This window comes from Tremella mesenterica, assembly GCF_000271645.1.
Source record: "Tremella mesenterica DSM 1558 unplaced genomic scaffold TREMEscaffold_8, whole genome shotgun sequence".
In the NCBI taxonomy this organism is placed as follows: domain Eukaryota; kingdom Fungi; phylum Basidiomycota; class Tremellomycetes; order Tremellales; family Tremellaceae; genus Tremella; species Tremella mesenterica.
Window position 1 is genome coordinate 202907 of NW_006711232.1, and position 18022 is coordinate 220928.

The window sequence follows — 18022 nt, forward strand, 5'->3', positions numbered from 1 at the left end:
CTATGCGGTGAAAAGGGTCATTGTGAATTTGGTACATTTGCCTGATGCGGATTTTGACATCGCCTCCTTCCTTTCCTTCTTTCCTCCTTCCGTCTTGTTCCTCTCCATAACCAAGCGTCATATCCTTCTAAAACCAAAGAATACCACGAGGCTTGACTCTGCAAGCTACAGCGGTGCATGATCCACCGTGTACACAGCATGGCTGCTAGACAGGAAGCTATCGGCCCCGCGGGCACCCACTAGCTATCACATTACTACTAACGGGATTAGGGCAAGGCAGTGTATGTCATCGTTCCTTCTCCTTCTCCTCCCTCTCATACCATCACCATGATACCACGCGGAATGATTGCCCTTGTCCACACGCACACACTACTTTTACTGACCATGCTCATAGCTCACATCTATCACACTCACACTATCCCTTCTCAGCATCGCTCCCTCATGTTACCGGCACCCCGAGGCCCCGAGGCTTGGTTACTTCGGTATCAGACGGTAGGCGGCGGTGCCGTACCCCTCAAGCCTCAAGTGAACAAATGTGACAAGAAATCATGTATAATATCCCGTTCCCTTCTCCCTTCAAAGACCATCACCATCACATTGACACATCGACCCTCAACGATCTCTCGATATACAAGTTTAACAGACCCGGATCAACACATCCTTGTCGTCCCGCTTTTCGTTTTCCCGACAACCACTTTCCGTCCCGTCACTTTTCTACTCGAAGGGGGAAAGACCTTTGTAGGTCGCAGATCAAGTGGTAGAAGGTATCCATACGAGCCTCGACGGCAGTGTGCCTTGCTTGCTATCTTTTCCTTTCCTACTAGGTTGAGTAAGGAAGATCTTGGAACCGGCGAACACGAGTGATATCATCGACTTTGGAATTCCCTTCTTCACCTCTCGTTGTTATTTTCTTTGAAAGGATCACATCGGTCAAGACGATTTACAAGATGGTCAGTAATCCCAAAAGTGTATACATGTTGTATAAGAAAGCTAATCAAATAGTCTGATAACATGTTACCTTGTTCTATCCCCTTGCCCGAATCCCCTATCCAGAGACCATCCTCAAATATTGATTTCTCCAACCAAGTCGCGCCATTCCCTCTACCACCTGCTCGACCAGCTAGCACTCCTCCAATCCTTCGTTCCCTGGGTCTCATCGATACACCAGAAACACTTCGAAGCCCCATCAGACAGGTGATTGAACTTCCAATGTCTATGTTTGACACACCTCTTTCTCGGCGATTTAGCCAGGGAGCCAACCTCGATACCATTTCCGAAATTTGTGAACCGACAGTTCTTTCGACACCCAGTGTGAGCCAGACTGAGATCGATGGACATGGAAGGAGAATGGTACAACTTGCTCATGGAGAAGAAGTAAATTGGGCACGTCCATTGATGGCAAATACGGAAGATGCGGAAGGTACGTATTTTTTTCTCGTCGTGTTGACTACCTCCTTTATCCATTAAACTGGTATCTGGGCGACTATCATCACGACGTCATAACATCCCCTTGACAACCTCACATCAGATGTTCTTCTCAAGAATGATCGTCGCTGATCTCAGTTCGTATCTTTGGTGCATCTCAGCAACGTATTCGTCGTGTGGCTGCCCGTGCCATCTTGACTCAACAACCGCTCACTCCACCTTCTTCCGATGACGGTCAAGTCTTAACTCCTTCCTCAGAAACCTACGCCTTATATAGACAACTACAACAACTTACTTTCGAATCTGCAGATTCGTCTGAAGCGAAAAATTTAGACATCACTCCATTCAACTTGAACACACCGTCATCCTCTCCCACACCCATTCCTCGTGTTCGGCCTGCCAGCTGGATGATCTCCACATTTCCTCAGCCAGACACGAGTGATCCCACATATCTTGGCCTCATGCGATCCGGAAGTCAATGGACAACTTATTCAGGGGCTACCATGTCTCGAGGTCCTAGTCACGTCAAGGAAAAGAAGATCAAACGAAAAGCCGTTCCTGCTCTTCCCGCCGATCTGTTCTCCCCTGAAATCGCCGTCGCTTCCACATCATCTCCACCTCCTTCAGCCTTCGCTCGCCACACTTCTCCACTACCTCAGTTCGCGCCCCACTCACCCTCAACCACACCGGAGCCTTTTGCCAGACCTCCATTCATCAGAGCGGCAACTTCCACTCGTCAACCAATCACTGATAAACACGACCTTTCCGACCAGTTATCAACAAAGATGGACATAGTGATCCCTACGCCTGCCTCAACTCCATCTATGCGTCTCACCAGCAAGAGCATGCTCACACTTCCATTAACGATGCACCAACTCGAAGTCGCTCCTCCTCTTCCCCTCACTCCTCGTTCACCCGTCTTACTGTCTCTTCCACCCTCGAAGACTTCTGCCCCACGTCAAAATGAAGACACCCGTACTCCACCTCGTAAAGGTTTAGGTTCTCTCTATGCCACTGCCAGGGGTGCAGTCAGCGCTTTCGATTTGACCATCTCGTCTCGTCGAACGTCTCAAAAACCTCCTAGCACCTTACCTCGAGTAGGTCCCAGTATCCAAACAACACGTTCCATCTCACCTCCTCATGTCATACCCACAACAGTACGCACTCTTCCTATCCTCTCCGCTTCGGCCAACAAATCCACTCCGGTACTCAATATCACCACAAATAAATTTCAAAACGTACCGTTGTCTGGACAAGTTCGTACTTCTCCCATGGGACACAAACGTGAGCTGTCCGGATGGTCCACAGTATCGGGATCCTATGAGACAAGTAGTGAAGGGCATTCCTTCGACGGGTACGAACTTCGTACGCCTACAGATACCGATGTCGAGGGAGGAGTACATATGAGGGAGTTTGGGTTTTTGGCGGGGAAAGAATCAAAGATGAACGTGGGAGAAGTGTCGGTGTTGGACAAGGTGGACAGAGGACAGGATATGCGAGGGATGAAGGAGAAGGAGAAGAGACATGCGAGTTTGTCAAGAGGTTTGAGTAAACTTAAAGTTGCCAGAGGGTTGTCGAGATTGTTAAATCGAGGCTGATCGTTTGTTGTTTTGTGAAGTGCAGGGTTTGTGAGCCGATAATTGGTCTAGGCCCGGGAGGGGGGGTTGGTGTACTGTCATGCTTGCTTCTGTAGACTAAACGATGCAACAACGATCTAAACGTGAATCGGTATCCACCATCCTAGTTTCCTAGGTTTCGCTGCCTGCACACAATCGTGACATACTGGAGCCCTTGTGATCCGTGTTAGCAAGTCAGGGACAAAGTAACTACATTTTCATTGTACCTCAGCTCGACAAGATACAATGTTTACTACATACTACGATCCGAAGGTGGTGTTGGTCCAGCTATCCTCAACGTTGACTCCCTCCTTCCCCAAACCATTGATGTAGTCACTGTCGCAGTCCCAACCTGACTTGTTTGCCCACATGGTGTTGTGGAACCTACAAGAGCCTGACTTGGATGGTCAGCTGTTAAACGCGCAGAAACAATAGTAGAATGACTACCATTTGTCTCCAAGTGACGATAAACCGAATCACGGCGATGTCTTAACTCATTGTCCACTTGATAACGTGTAGAGCTTGGAGGTAGATAAGAAGAAGAAGGATTATAACGATGGTCCAAATCCGGATTCCCGAAAACTGAACCTAGGGGATGTTCACTGGTTGGAATTCTAATCCTTTTATAACTGGTCCCAGTTGGTCCTGAACCACTCCCAAATTTGATGCTCCGGGAAGGTATTCACAGAGAAATGTCAATACTCTACCCTGGTCTTCCATCATGGAAGTGTGGTCGTAACCTGATGGAAGATCAGTGGGAAGTGTGGGTCGTTTGAAGCCTCTACTATGTAGTCCCTGAACTATAGAACTAGCGTGTGCATCATATTCGCTGCTAGTTTGTTCCATACCCAGACTCCGGAAAAAGATAGATTCTTTTTGTAAAGTTTGGGCCAGGTTATGGAGAGTCGTTGCAGCTTGGTCGACCATTGGGTCATGTAGTTTCTTGAAGGTTGAAGGAGATCGAGCAGTTGACAATGATGTGTCTCTTGATGTTGATGACATGCTGTTTGAGTTTGATGTTTTTGTTATTTCTGATTTGATTCTATTTGTGATTGAGGGAATCGTCTGGGACAAGTTGAAGTATTTAACTTTCACGGTTCTAGGGGAAGAAACTTCCGTGGGGAAATCTTGGTCATGATTTCCGGATGAATCCATTGTTCTTTCCCTCTTCCTTTCCCCGGCGGGTAGGCGGGTAGGTGGGTAGGGGAAACGGCGTATTCATACGGCCGCGGACAAGACTCTCCGGTCCGTGATTTTGTTTCTACGATACGTCAGAGAATCTTAGTTAAGGGGGATGTTGAAACGTGTGAAATCGGGAGGGTTGGGCCGAAAAAGGGGAGATCCGTGCGATGGGGTTTCGCCTCGGGTGGACGAACTCCGTGTCGTTCACAAATCGATTGGATGATACATGTTCAGATTAGCTACGCATAGTAGGTCTAGAAACCAAATAAACGGATTCCACAAGGGACAAACAGGTGATATATTTGTATGATTGGTTATGAGAGGCAAGTGCGCTCACAAAAAAGTCATACTCTCCATAATCTCTTCGCATCCGACTCTGAAAGGATTGGTAATGCTAACTTGTTCATAGCAGAACCATTGCATATTTGAAGAGGTATTCAGAACTTCTGCTTGGTAGGTAAAAGTCTGAAAGTGGGTGACCAATTGAGTGTGAGAAGAGTTCAGGGGATTACAGAGAATGGGGTTTGGAATGAGGACTAATTTGGCACAGAACTACTCCATTTCATGGTCCCCGTCCCATTACTGCCTGGGAAGACAATCTGTCAGACCCCCCTATCCCCTCTCTTCCAAGCTATCAGGAATCTGACTGCTCAGCTTCAACAACCTGTAGAGACAAACCACGGAATTATTACTTTACTGAAATGTTATGGCACTTCTCAATGTCCAGTCTCAACCTGAGGTTGGCGCCTCCAGTGCCTGGGAGATGAGAAGACTGCCTCAAAAGTTCATGACATTGCTAAGTCATCAACTACAGGCAAAGAAGTTGATCCAGGATACTACCAAGGATCAGTATCATCATTCATGTCTTCCCCGAAAGCCTGCAAGCCTGTCTCTACTGATAGCATCGGAGCGAGCCGGGTGAGACTCTGTTCTCTCGTCCTGCATCTGTTGAGAAAAGAATGAATTGGATCCATGAAGTAGTAACGAGCTGGATGTAGTTTGTGCACCGCCCCATGAAGGCATCACGGCGATCATATCTGAAGGAGCATAACGATGACTGATAGGAGCGGCAAGTGGATAAACCTCTTCTTCCTGCCTCTTCACATCCCTGTAGCAATTATAGATAGGTGGGCCCAGTCTGTTAGCCGATAGAATCGGGCCAGGACGGCCGAACCGCCGTTAGATAATTACCCCTTCCGTCGAATATTTCTCCGTTCAACTTATCCTCTGAACTTTATTCGATCGTCTCTGGTTTTATGCGTGTGAGTGGAATGTGATAAGTATAGAGACATGTAGAATTGATGCATGCTCTTTTTCCCCTCTGTATTACCATCTAATTATCAGAAAACAGATTAACAGTCGGAAGTCCACATACCTCTGTGTATAACTAAGGCAAGTTCCTACTTCTACTCCTCTCATAATGTCCTCAGTGTCGACTAAGATTTCGTTTGAGAATCTCCCCAAGTTATCCTACGATCCATCGACGTATGCTTCGTGGAGGAAGGCGATCGAGGTGTATCTACAGATAGGCGATGTATGGAATGTCGTCTCAGGTAATGATACCGAACCTGGTCGCGAAGGGGTTAGGCCGGCAGCTGAGAGGGCGGGATCAGTACCTCCTACCACGCCCGTCGAAGGGCAAGTGGTTGGTAGAAGGATTACTGGAGAAGAGTTGAAAGAGTGGGAAAAGTGGCAAGCGAGGGAGAATAAAGCGCAAGGGATGATCAAGGGAACAGTGACGGAAGCTGTAATGCTTGATTTATCTGAGAAGATGTCAGCTAAAGAGATGTGGGATTACTGCTTGAAAATGCACGTAACAGCCACGAACGAGAATCAGAGGAACGTCCGTCAAGCATTGTTTAGCTATGACTTGAGGGAGGATGCGACGGCCGAAGAAATGGCTAAGCATGTAGAGGATTTCTCGAAGACAATGGCTGAAGCGAAATTGGTGGGATTGATCTTTGACTCACAGGCACAAGCAGGTTTATTCCTCAATACCATCCTAGCACCAGCATACAGGATCATCCACGTAGAACTAATGTCCGTACCTGAAGAGGAGAGGACATGGGACAAAGTGTTGTCGATCTTTAACGCAGAAACGGCGAGACGTAAGGCGCGCCCTGTTGGTAGGACCAATAGAAAGGGATTCGCGATGTTCGCCGAAAGGGATAAAGGAATGAGGGTGAACCGAGATAATATCTCTGATGGTCAGCCCAGGAAAGAAACTAGAAAGTGTTATAACTGTGACACTGTAGGACATCTAGCGAAGTACTGTCGTAAACCTAAAAGAGAGGATACGAACAGGAAAGAAAACGCAGATGTAAAGGATGGAGGTAAAAAGAAATGGAGGAATAATAAGAATAATAAGAAAGGACATACGGTCTCGAAGGATGAGAACCAGTCCAAGGATAACTCCAAAACCTCCTTGATGTATTCGTCATTGGATGGTGAACACGAGGCATGGGCCGGGATGGCCATGTCGACAGAATCGTGGTTCGATGATGACGAAGGGTACACGAGTAACATCGTATGGCCCGAAGAAATTGAAAACCCGTGGGTTGAGGATAATGAGTGGGTGGGATTGGCTACAGAGTCTAATGACGTGAGCCACACTCGTGTAATCCCCACCTGGGTAGTGGATAGTGGTGCTACTCACCATATAACTCCTCACAGGTCGATAATGACGAATATTAAAAGGCTAGTGGAACCGAGAGTGTTCGGACTAGCATCTGGCAAGTCAATGACGGCTTGGGAAACAGGTGACATTAACCTCGAACTAGATTCAGGACAGAAAATGGTACTGAAAGATGTACATCACGTCCCCACAGCAAAGATAAGTCTTCTCTCCCTCTCGAAGTTACTCTCATGGGGGTGGAAAGCGAATCTAAGTAGTGGTGGTGGATGGATAGGTAAAGGTAAAGAGAAACTAGGTTTGAGGAAACATGACTCACTGTGGTCGGTACGATTCGGCAGAGCAATGTCTGCTGCGATGATCGTGATATCGACACCGAAGGCGACTTCACCACTTGAATCTGAGCATCAGCGACTCGGACATATAGGTGTAGATAAACTAAAGAATCTAGGTAGACAGGGACTATTGAAGAAGGACTGGGACACTTACAAGAACGATCCCTTTACAACTGATAAATGTCCCGCCTGCATGCAGGCCAAGATAACACGTCTACCGAAGAATAAAGAAGCACCAATGTTAAAAGGAGATGGTGAAGGAGTAGGAATGGATGTCGATATTACTGGTCCGTTCGGTCCGGCTATAAAAGGTGAACGATATTTCTTCGTTGGTGTGGAAAGGGCGAGTCGAATTGTATTCGCTATACCAATAACGACGAAGAACGAAGCGTCTGATATCGTTCGACAGTGTATCTCAAAATTGGAGAAACAGTTTGGTGAAAGGGTGAGAGTGATTAGGTCTGATGGGGGAGGTGAATTCGATAGCCTCGATATGAGGGAATTCTACCTGTCAGCAGGGATCAACCACTACATCACACCGAGATACACACCAGAATTAAATGGAGTGGCGGAAAGAATGATACGTACCTTGAAGGGGATGGTATCAACGATGTTGTTTGACTCAGGACTACCGAACGAATATTGGTCCTATGCTGTCAGATACGCCGCCATCATAATTATGAAAACATCGATTGGTGTCAGCGGTAAATCAGGCTGGACATCACTCACAGGAAGAGACACGAACCTAGATAGCGTGTGGAGATTCGGTGAACGGTGTTTTGTTCAGATACCAAGGGAGATAAGGCTGAAGTCGAACTTCACGATACCTAGGGGTTCATCAGCCATTATACTAGGTCAAGATGAGGGTGTGAGCGGTTGGATCGTTAGAATGGACGGATCGGGACGAATCAAACACTCACGAGACGTTCGTCGCTCGACAGGACGAATGGTGACTACTAGAGAGTCGCCCGATGTCATCCAAACCCCTCTCGACGCCATCGAAGTAGACCTAAACCCCGTTGTCAACGAAGAAATTTTCCTTGACGACCGCTCAGAAAGTGGCGAACAGGAAAATATCGATAATGAACAAGGAAATGATGTCGACAGAGACAACTCACCTAATACAGGTCCACAACCTACTGAAAGACGACGTGGACAGGGCATTTGGGGAGGAAATTGGGTCTATGAGAACGATATCGTCGAAAATGAGAGAAATGATGAGGAAGGAAGAAATGATGGGGACGAGGGGATCGTGATGACACGTCACGGACGAATTATTCGACCCCCCCACCGTTTCGCAGGCCTAACAGACTCGTTCCTAGACTTCGGTCGCGAGCCTAATAAGTTAGTCTCACTCGCCTCTATCGCAGGTATCGAAAGTGATACTTCTCTCATTGATCCTATCTCTCCTGAAGAAGCAGTAAACGGCCCAGATGGTGAGAAGTGGCTAGAATCCATGGAGAAAGAGATATCCAACATAGAATCTAAGGATACATGGGTGGAGACGGTACTTCCACCGGGACGAAAAGCCATTGGATGTAAATGGGTATTCAAAGTGAAGACAGATTCTGAGGGAAACTTACTAAAGTACAAGTCACGACTAGTAGCTCAAGGTTTCTCACAGATACCAGGTGTCGATTACGAAGAAACATTCGCACCTGTAGGTAGATCGGGGTCATTGCGAATACTCTTGACTATAGCAGCAACTGAAGATCTTGAAATTCGTCAGGCCGATGTCGAAGGGGCGTATTTAAACGGTAAACTCGATGTCGAAATTTACATGAAGTATCCCAAAGGGATAAAGCCGAAACCTGGATGTAATACCTTGAAGTTAATAAAGTCTCTTTACGGTTTAAAGCAATCTGGTAGGACATGGTGGATAGAACTCGGCGAAGGATTATCTCACCTAGGTTTTTCAAGAATCGAATCAGATTGGGGTCTTTACTACAGACCAGAAGGGAAAATCGAAGGAAAGGGAGCAGCAATACTGCTGGCCTATGTCGATGATCTGGTATTAGCCACGAAATCGAAGGAAGAAGCTAAGGAAATTTTCGATGGGCTAGGTAAAAGATGGATAATAACCGACCTGGGGGAGATAAGTACTATCTTAGGTATGAAGGTAACAAGGAACAGAGAAGAAAAGACGATATGGTTAAACCAACCAGCGTACATCGATAAGATAGTTCAGAAGTTTCCAGAAAACGACTTACATCGAGACCGAAAAACACCGTTACCTCTTACTGCGAAAAATCCTTCGATGTCGGAGGTGGAAAGTGAAATTCGACCATTTCAAGAGTTAATAGGATGTCTACAGTGGTTAGCCACATGTACTCGACCTGACATATCATATGCAGCCTCATACCTTGCTAGGTACCTTACCAAACCGACGAAGAAAGTATGGGAGGAAGGGATAATGGTAATTACCTACCTTCGGTCCACTCGTTTACATGGTATTCGTCTCGGTGGCGAGGCTAGCGATCTAGCAGGATGGGTTGATGCCGATTGGGCAGGTTGTAAAGACACACGACGATCAACTACTGGTTGGATATTTATGATGAACGACTCACCGATAACATGGAGTTCAAAAAGACAAGCTACGGTATCGTCGTCGACAGTGGAAGCAGAGTACATCGCGATGGCTGAAGCAGCGAAGGAAGCTCAGTGGTTGAGAGGATTATTGAGGGAGATAGGCTACGATCAGCTAAATCCTACTATATTAAATTGCGATAATCAAGGATCGATATCACTAGCGAGAAAACCTGGTACTCACCAGAGGACAAAACATATTGATATTCGACATCATGCCCTTCGAGATCTAGTCAGTAATAAAGTTATTGAACTAGAATACGTCAGCACTGTCTATCAGCGAGCAGATGTACTCACGAAAGCTTTAGGTGGACCAGTACATTCGGTGAATATGTCAGCGATACGGGTAGAACCACCGAAGAAGAAAAACATTGGTTCAGTATACGTGACATTAGATGATGATGAAATCGTCGATTACAATTATTCAGATTTCGAGGACCTAGGAGATCTATCAGGTGGTACAGAGAACGAAGTGGTACCAAGGAACGAAGTGGTACCAGATACAGAGTTGGTATCAGACAGAGAAGTGTGGGTGGAAGGAACTTCAGAGAAACCCACCGAAGGTACCACCGAAGGAAAAGTTCTCGTGAGCCAAAATGTAAAATTTTCGGGTGTACCTATGAATGTGAGTAATTCTAAGATAGGTCAGAAACCACCGGTAGAACCTAGAATCATTAGAGAAATGAAAGAGAAGAGTAGGATGAGAAGAGATAAGACGATACATAGGAGGGATACTACTCAACCTCCATCGTCAAGTCCACGAACACCGGGAACTTTGGCTGGTAGCCAGCAACCTTATATCCACCGAGGATATTCTCAAGTTTATCGTGGAGAGAGTCCACAGCATCAACAATCTCTTGTACCCTCTCGTGGGTTACCCCACCTTCCAAAAGAGCGTTTCCTATCGAAAGGAAATGTTTGTCTAGGTTCGACTTCAATATCCCCAGTTCAAATTTCACCTTCTGGGAAAGATCTCAAACTCAATAAAGTTCATGGTATGACTGACAGACTTACAGTCGGGAGGATTGCTGGGGAGCAACCTAAGAGCAGGACGATCAGACGGTCCAGGGACCGAGGGAGAAGCAATGGTCGAAAGAACGGAGGCAGGAACTTGGGCCATGATAACGATGCGGTTGCTACTAATGATAATAGATATCGTCAGCCAGGGACACGAAGGAATTTCATCGATTCTCGGGAGTCTACTAGCAAACCTGAAGTTTTAAGAAGTAGACAGGACAGAGGGAAGTTCAGACAGTCAGAAACGAGTGATAAAAGTGGAGAAAAACGAAAGGTGGACATACCGATAATTGGAGATAAAAGTGATGAAGTAAAAGGAATGATAGAGAAGAGTCAGTCGTCAGTAGTGAGTGGTAACCACGTGACAGAGCGGAGCCCCGCAGGGGGCCCCACAGAAATTCATTTCACGATTTCACCTACCACTACTACCACACACATAACACTCAATATTTCGTCATTACTACCTTCTACATCATCACAAACCCCGCCGTCGCCATCGATAAATCGTCCGGGACTACTGCAGAGTCGTGCATTGTCCCGTGGGGGAGTGTTAGCCGATAGAATCGGGCCAGGACGGCCGAACCGCCGTTAGATAATTACCCCTTCCGTCGAATATTTCTCCGTTCAACTTATCCTCTGAACTTTATTCGATCGTCTCTGGTTTTATGTGTGTGAGTGGAATGTGATAAGTATAGAGACATGTAGAATTGATGCATGCTCTTTTTCCCCTCTGTATTACCATCTAATTATCAGAAAACACAGTCTTCTATCAGAAGTGGAACCTGATTCCTGCCGTGGGTCTGTTTCAGGAAAAGAGTATAGCGCCACAAAATCAAATATCACCTGGGAGTCTAACGAATAGGTTTGGGCGTCATAAGTGGGGTCCAAGCTGGTAGGAAGATCTTCAATATGGTAGTTCTTTGCTCGTAGGAGGGTAATGATCTCTTTGACCCAATCTGCGAAATACGATCCAACTTCTGGATCTCCATAGGGACGACCTGGAGTGGAGAGCCAGAGACTTGCCCTTTGCAAGGACATAGATAACTGGTGAAGTCTATAGGCTCGCAAGTCGTTTATTGGAGTTCGTAAGATTACCACTGAAGCTCGAAGTTGGTCTTGATTATGAAGCGTCATAGTTGGCGTTTGCTCGCAATTGAAGAGGGCACGTTCTGATGTTAAAGTACCCTTTTTGTGGATGGGACGTAACAACCTTGGCTTTCTCACTTTCAGGTCCGCTCATTTATATGGGACCCTACATATGTTAGCCGATAGAATCGGGCCAGGACGGCCGAACCGCCGTTAGAATTACCCCTTCCGTCGAATATTTCTCCGTTCAACTTATCCTCTGAACTTTATTCGATCGTCTCTGGTTTAATGTGTGTGAGTGGAATGTGATAAGTATAGAGACATGTAGAATTGATGCATGCTCTTTTTTCCCTCTGTATTACCATCTAATTATCAGCGAACAACATAGTATGATGAGTGATACGGAAGAGGAGCGAGTGGAGGCGTGAGGCCGCGGAGTCATGACGACAACGCACGGAAATCTCCCAACAGTTGTGGTGTGGGAAGTGTTCACATGCTCCGAGACCCATGATGCGGTTTTGGAGTGAAGGGACACAAATCAGAATGAAGTTCGAGATAAATATACTGCTAAAAGATAGAAGCTCTTATACATCAACGACGGAAGTACGCTCAATCGAGAAAGACCCCACGGATTTCAACTCCGTGCAAAGAGCGAGTCAAAGGGGAATTTTACCTCCGTGAAACAACAGCCGACCAAAAGTGGGAAGTCGACGCTTTGCATTGATATCTCTTTGTGATATCCGATAGTCTTGACGTGTCGTGTGGGACACCTTATCAGAATTTGAGGGCGTTGGTAACCGGAATTTCAGGACCACAAATTATGTACAGGTTGCCGCAGGCTCATACATCAGCCGTAGTCCCTTCATTCGAATACCAAGAAGCCATAAATGTCATAGACTCGTAGACAGTAATGCTATTCTCTCTACATTGCACGGGTCACTAAAATCTAATCTCACTGTTCATACTTCCATCTCTGTTTATTCACCTTCGTTCTAATCCTGATAGCAGAAACACAACTCCCTTCTTGACTTGCCCTCACATCACAACACAGAGTTATCACAGAACATCAACGCTGTAAAGCTGTCCTGGGGTGCTGCAAAGCCGGTCTGCAAGGTGGACTCAGGAGAACTGTCAAGAACAGTGATATCGTGGATAACCTTCTCAATGCCCTTTGGGAGCGCATAGGCAATATTCTTGACCTCCCCACCGCAACACACAATGAATCTTGTTATCACTGAGCTGGCAATGCTTTTGCTCAAATCTGAATCGGGATCCCAGGGAATTCTGTGCGTCGCACTCAAAAACGTCTCGATCCTTTTGGCTTGCTCAACAAAGAAATGTTGGCGTACTACACAATGGATATGGTCAAGAAATTCTGTCTGATGCCAACAGGTATCTTGGTATGCATCCAAAGCCCAGAGCACCTGAGTGAGTCTCATCCTTCTTGTTTCTGAGCTCATGTCCTTCAAGTTATCACTAATTTTCTTCTGACTGTGTTCCAGTTTCTTGGCCAAGTGCCGGTCAGTAAGAGTTCTGTAATCAATATGGAAAGTTTGAAATCGTTGTAGACCCAAAGACTGGATAGCTCGAGGAAGAGTTGTCAAGAGTGGGCCTTGTAAGCTTGAATAAGTCAATGCAAATTGATTCAATGCCATGTATGCACTGAAACTAGATTCAGGGTCATCACTACCAGAGGAAAATAATACTCGAGGAGGTGTTGCTTGACCGAATGCCTCCAACCATATCCGTGACTCACTAGCCATGGTGTAAAAGAAGCTTTTTGATGGGAGTAGTTTCTCAGTCACTGTCGGGCCATCATCGAGGTTTTGAGCGAGGAAATCAGCAATTCGAAATGACTCTTCAAGGACATCAATTATCTCTTTCCTACTGAGCTCCATGACAGGAGGGTATCAAAGCAACCTATAATTTACAACTATGAATAGAATATGTGTTGGTGCTTTGTTCAGAGAGCACAGAGGGGAATTTACTAGCAAGTACAGTACAAGTCACTTTTCTTCTACCCATGAGCCTTCTAGTCTTCTTTCTAGCTCAGCATGTAGCGGAGCTAGAATCAAATCCCTCGATATCCGTCTCACGGTCGTAAAATTTCCCGTTTTGGTGGATGGCGTGGGAACGATGTCGAGGCTGTGCGTGATGTGGGAACCATGATCAGTGATCAGATCAAGATCAAAATGGACACTCTCCAAGATAACACGTTGACGACCCAAATGTCACGAACCATGTCGTGACACCCCTGACAGCTACCATCACCGACCCTCCTTTCACCATCACCGAACCACTGTCCACCACCACCCCGAACCACTGAGACCAACTACAACGAAGTTACGAGAACCTAGAGATTATTTGTCACGACAACCCCGCCTAACGGAGAACTACGGCGAAGTTAGGGGAAGGAAACCGAGGGAGAGTGGAGTAGGGGAAGTTAGGCGAAGTTAGTCAGAGTAGGATATCGGGGATATGGCGAGGTACGGCGAAGTTGAACGAAGAGGACTGAGCGCGAGGCTGTACAGGGGTTGAGGGACGTTCTATGAGAAGAGAGGGGAAGTATAGATAGTTTACAGATTGCTGAACTTCTTCAGCGATCCTTGATTGTTGTCAGTAGCAAGAGATATATTCAGTAGCTACAACCATCAATTTAGGGAGAGCTACCACTGAGCAGTTCGACACACTACGGCGAAGTTAGCCGTAGTTCACCGACGATCACCTTATCATTTACCACTTGACGTATTACTACGGCGAAGTTAGCCGTAGTTCCCCGACGAGTACCCTGTCGTAGTGAGACATCGACGCCCCACTACGACGTAGTTAGCCGAGGTTTGTCGACCGTCGGTCAGTAGAAGAGAAGAAACGACGCCCGTGACAGTATCAAGGATCGCTCTTACCGATGACCCGTGCAGACCTCGGAGAAGCTCAAAGTTTTATGCAACCGGAGAGGAGAATTACAAGAAGTATGAGTAGACCAGGAGAAACGGGAGAAGAGACGGAGAGGAGGATGTTGGAGGAATTAAGACAAAGCTTGGGACCATTGCCTGGTGCAATTGATACCCCCAAAGGATCAACCCAAGGAGATGATTTCTATCCGCCCCTACCTCTTGAACCACCCCCCCCCCCAGCCTACCGGACTATCAGAACCACCAATGGTGAGGACAGGTTCCGAAGGTTCGGGACAGACTCCACGACCAAGGGAGAGGAGCACAGGAGGTAGGCTAAGTTTGGCAGGGAGCGAAGGAGTAGGAGGAACTGAGGAGGAGGCCACAACTCAGAAGATGATTCTGGCGATAATGAACATGATGATGGAGATGAATAAGGATATGATAGCGGAGAGGAACCGTCGAGAGGAACAGAAGAAGAGGAAAGAGCAGGAGACAGTCGGGGGGATAGTCGAGGGGATCTCTGAAGGGGTACGGCTCGCCATGGGAAGACAGGTTTCGGCGACCCCAGGGGTTGCTGAGATGAGTGGAGGGATAAAGCTTCCCCTCCCAGACCTGTGGAGGGGCAAGAGATCAAAGCTCACCGCCTTCATCTCAGAATGTGAAGTTCACTTCGAAATCAACGCTCGCAAGTTCCCCACCGACCGTGTAAAAATCTTTTTCATGATCTCCCATCTACGTGAAACTCCTCTTCTTGCCGTCCAACCGGACTTGCCTAAAGACGACCCCCCCCCGAACACCTTCTAGACTATAAGAAGTTCATCCAATATCTCAAAACCAACTTCGGAGACCCCGACGAGGAGGGAACCACAGCAAGGGGAATAAACGAGCTTCGGCAGAATGGGTCGGCTTTGGTCTACTTTGCCGCCTTTCAACGATATGTAGCGGTGTTAGGATGGGGCGATGATGGGAACCTGGTGGACCGGGCGAAGAATGGACTGAAAAGTCACTTGCTGGATGAAATCGCTTGCCATGGAAAAGTTTTCAAGACCGTCCGAGCGTTAATTGACTTTGTGGTCCCCATGGACAATTGCTTGCACCAGCGAAGGGTGGAGAAGGAGAATGGGAAGAAGAGGAAGGAACAGGGGGAGAGGAGAGAGGAGGTAAATAGGGGAGGGGAAAGGAAGGCCGAGGAGAAAGGGCAATCTATGGCGAAGTTCGAGGGCTCGCAACCTAAGGCCACGAACAAGGGAAGGGCAATTCCAACGGACGTGGGCGAACTAAATTGTCGTTGGCCAAGACCCAGTGCTGATGAGGTATTGAAACATCGGGAGGAGGGGAAGTGTACTGGATGTGGAGTGAGGGGACATTACAACTGGGATTGCCCTGTAATAGCGGCAAAGGTAAAGGCTGGGATCATCCCCTTGCAATCCTTTTCACAAAGTGCTGGAGGAGAAGGGAGATTTAGCACAGGTGGAAATGCCGTCCCTCTTGGAGATAGGAAGAAAATCAATGCAGTCAGAGGGGAAGAAGCATGTTTTGCAGAGCGGGGGATGGACGAGGAGGAAAAATATGGGGACCCGTCGCGATAGGCGAGACTGGGCGGGTCCGCACTCATATTCTCTCGGCCACTGTTCCTACCCCCAGTAAAAGGAAAGAGCTGATGAGACCAGGTGAATGTGCATATAAGTCTGTAAACACCACTCCAAAATGTATAGATGATTGCCATACCCCAATCCCTTCCACCTGTAACAACCAACCCAAATCTAACGTGTATGTCAAAGGAATCGAACTAACGGCCTTGTGGGACACCGGGGCAACCTGTTCGTATATAAGTCCCGAGGCGGCCAGGAGGATTAAAAAGGAGAAGAGGAAATACCCCGTGAGTGTACCAGTTCACATGTTTGATGGCTCGGTTAGTGTGGCTGGACCCATTACGGAGTTCGTCGAAGTGAGTCTGGGTGTCCAGAAGTTAGGCGAAGTTCACCCAATAAAGCTGGATGTTACCACCCTTTGTGTTGCGGATGTCGTGATAGGATGGGAATGGATGAGAGAAGAGAGAGTAATCCTAAATGGGGGAGCAAATACTATATCCTTCCCTATTCCCCAGACAAACAAGGGGGAAAGCGCAGTGTCCTTTCCCCTACCCATGCCGAACGAAAGAGAAGAGTTATCCTCTCCTTTTCCACAGACGAAAAATGTCGCGAGCCTAGCAGCCATAGGGCTCAGGATCCGAACCGACGAAACAGACCTCCGAGGCAAAGATGAGCTCGAAGAGCTGAGCCCGGAGGAACAAGACGAGTTGTTCCAGGTAGTACCCGAACAATACCACCAATACATTGACGTGTTTAACCCGAAGAAAGGGGGAGAGACTCTTCCCCCCCGAGGTCCTACAATTTGAAGTTTGAGCTCAAGGAGGGGGCGAACCTGAAGGTCGCCTCCCTCTATGCTCAAGGAGAAGATCAGAGACACGCGCTGAGAGACATACTAGATCGCGAAACTGCCGCTGGCCGAATTCGAGCAAGTAATTCGCCGTACGGCTCACCAATGTTTATGATACCAAAGAAAGCCGAAGGCCAATGGCGAATGGTCATCGACTATCGAAAGTTAAACAAAGCAACGATACCAGACGCATACCCTCTCCCATTGATAGGTCAGATTACCGAAGAACTTGGGAAAGCAAGATACTTCAGCAAACTGGACCTAATTGGAGCGTACCAATTATTGAGGGTGACAGAAGGACATGAACACCTGACTGCGTTCAGGACACAGTATGGTATGTTCAAATCTCTTGTTGTTCGAGATGGACTGCGAAACGCTCCTGCTGTCTTCCAACACTTCCTGAACAAGGTGTTTAGAGAACTACTAGGGAATGGAGTCGTGGTCTACATTGACAATATCCTCATTTATGGGAATACATCGGAGGAATTACGAGGAACTACGGTGAAGGTCTTTGAAGTGCTGCAAAAGGCGAGCTTGTACGTGAAAGCTAGTAAATGCAAGTTTGAAAGAGATTCGGTGGTGTTTCTGGGTTTTGTGGTATCTTCTCGAGGTGTATCAGTGAATCCAGAGTACATTGACGCCATCACATCCTTCCCACGTCCAAAGAACCTACGGGAGTCTAGAGGATTCATTGGAGTCTTCAGCTATTACAGGCGTTTTGTCCCCAACTTCTCGAAAATTGCTCTACCAATCACCTACCTGACGAAGAAAGATGTGCCATTTGTGTGGGGAGCAGAACAGGAGTCAGCC

The 18022-nt window shown here is 47.2% G+C and overlaps 4 protein-coding genes across 4 annotated transcripts; 2 read left to right on the forward strand and 2 right to left on the reverse strand.

The window, feature by feature from the left end:
- Positions 1 to 327: 327 nt before the first annotated feature.
- TREMEDRAFT_63393 (uncharacterized protein) lies at positions 328 to 3023 on the forward strand (the record flags this gene model as incomplete). The annotated part of the gene is made up of 3 exons (XM_007005699.1): positions 328 to 738; positions 1003 to 1420; positions 1564 to 3023. 3 exons carry the CDS (start codon positions 328 to 330, stop codon positions 3021 to 3023), a joined length of 2289 nt encoding a protein of 762 aa, XP_007005761.1.
- A 606-nt stretch (positions 3024 to 3629) lies between these two features.
- Positions 3630 to 4646, reverse strand: TREMEDRAFT_63394 (uncharacterized protein; the record flags this gene model as incomplete). The annotated part of the gene is made up of 2 exons (XM_007005700.1): positions 3630 to 4044; positions 4561 to 4646. The coding sequence occupies 2 exons, from the start codon at positions 4644 to 4646 to the stop codon at positions 3630 to 3632; spliced, it is 501 nt and encodes a 166-aa protein (XP_007005762.1).
- Positions 4647 to 12919: 8273 nt separating this feature from the next.
- On the reverse strand, positions 12920 to 13777 carry TREMEDRAFT_63396 (uncharacterized protein; the record flags this gene model as incomplete). The annotated part of the gene is made up of 1 exon (XM_007005701.1): positions 12920 to 13777. One exon carries the CDS (start codon positions 13775 to 13777, stop codon positions 12920 to 12922), a length of 858 nt encoding a protein of 285 aa, XP_007005763.1.
- A 2201-nt stretch (positions 13778 to 15978) lies between these two features.
- On the forward strand, positions 15979 to 16362 carry TREMEDRAFT_63397 (uncharacterized protein; the record flags this gene model as incomplete). The annotated part of the gene is made up of 1 exon (XM_007005702.1): positions 15979 to 16362. The coding sequence occupies one exon, from the start codon at positions 15979 to 15981 to the stop codon at positions 16360 to 16362; it is 384 nt and encodes a 127-aa protein (XP_007005764.1).
- Positions 16363 to 18022: the final 1660 nt, after the last annotated feature.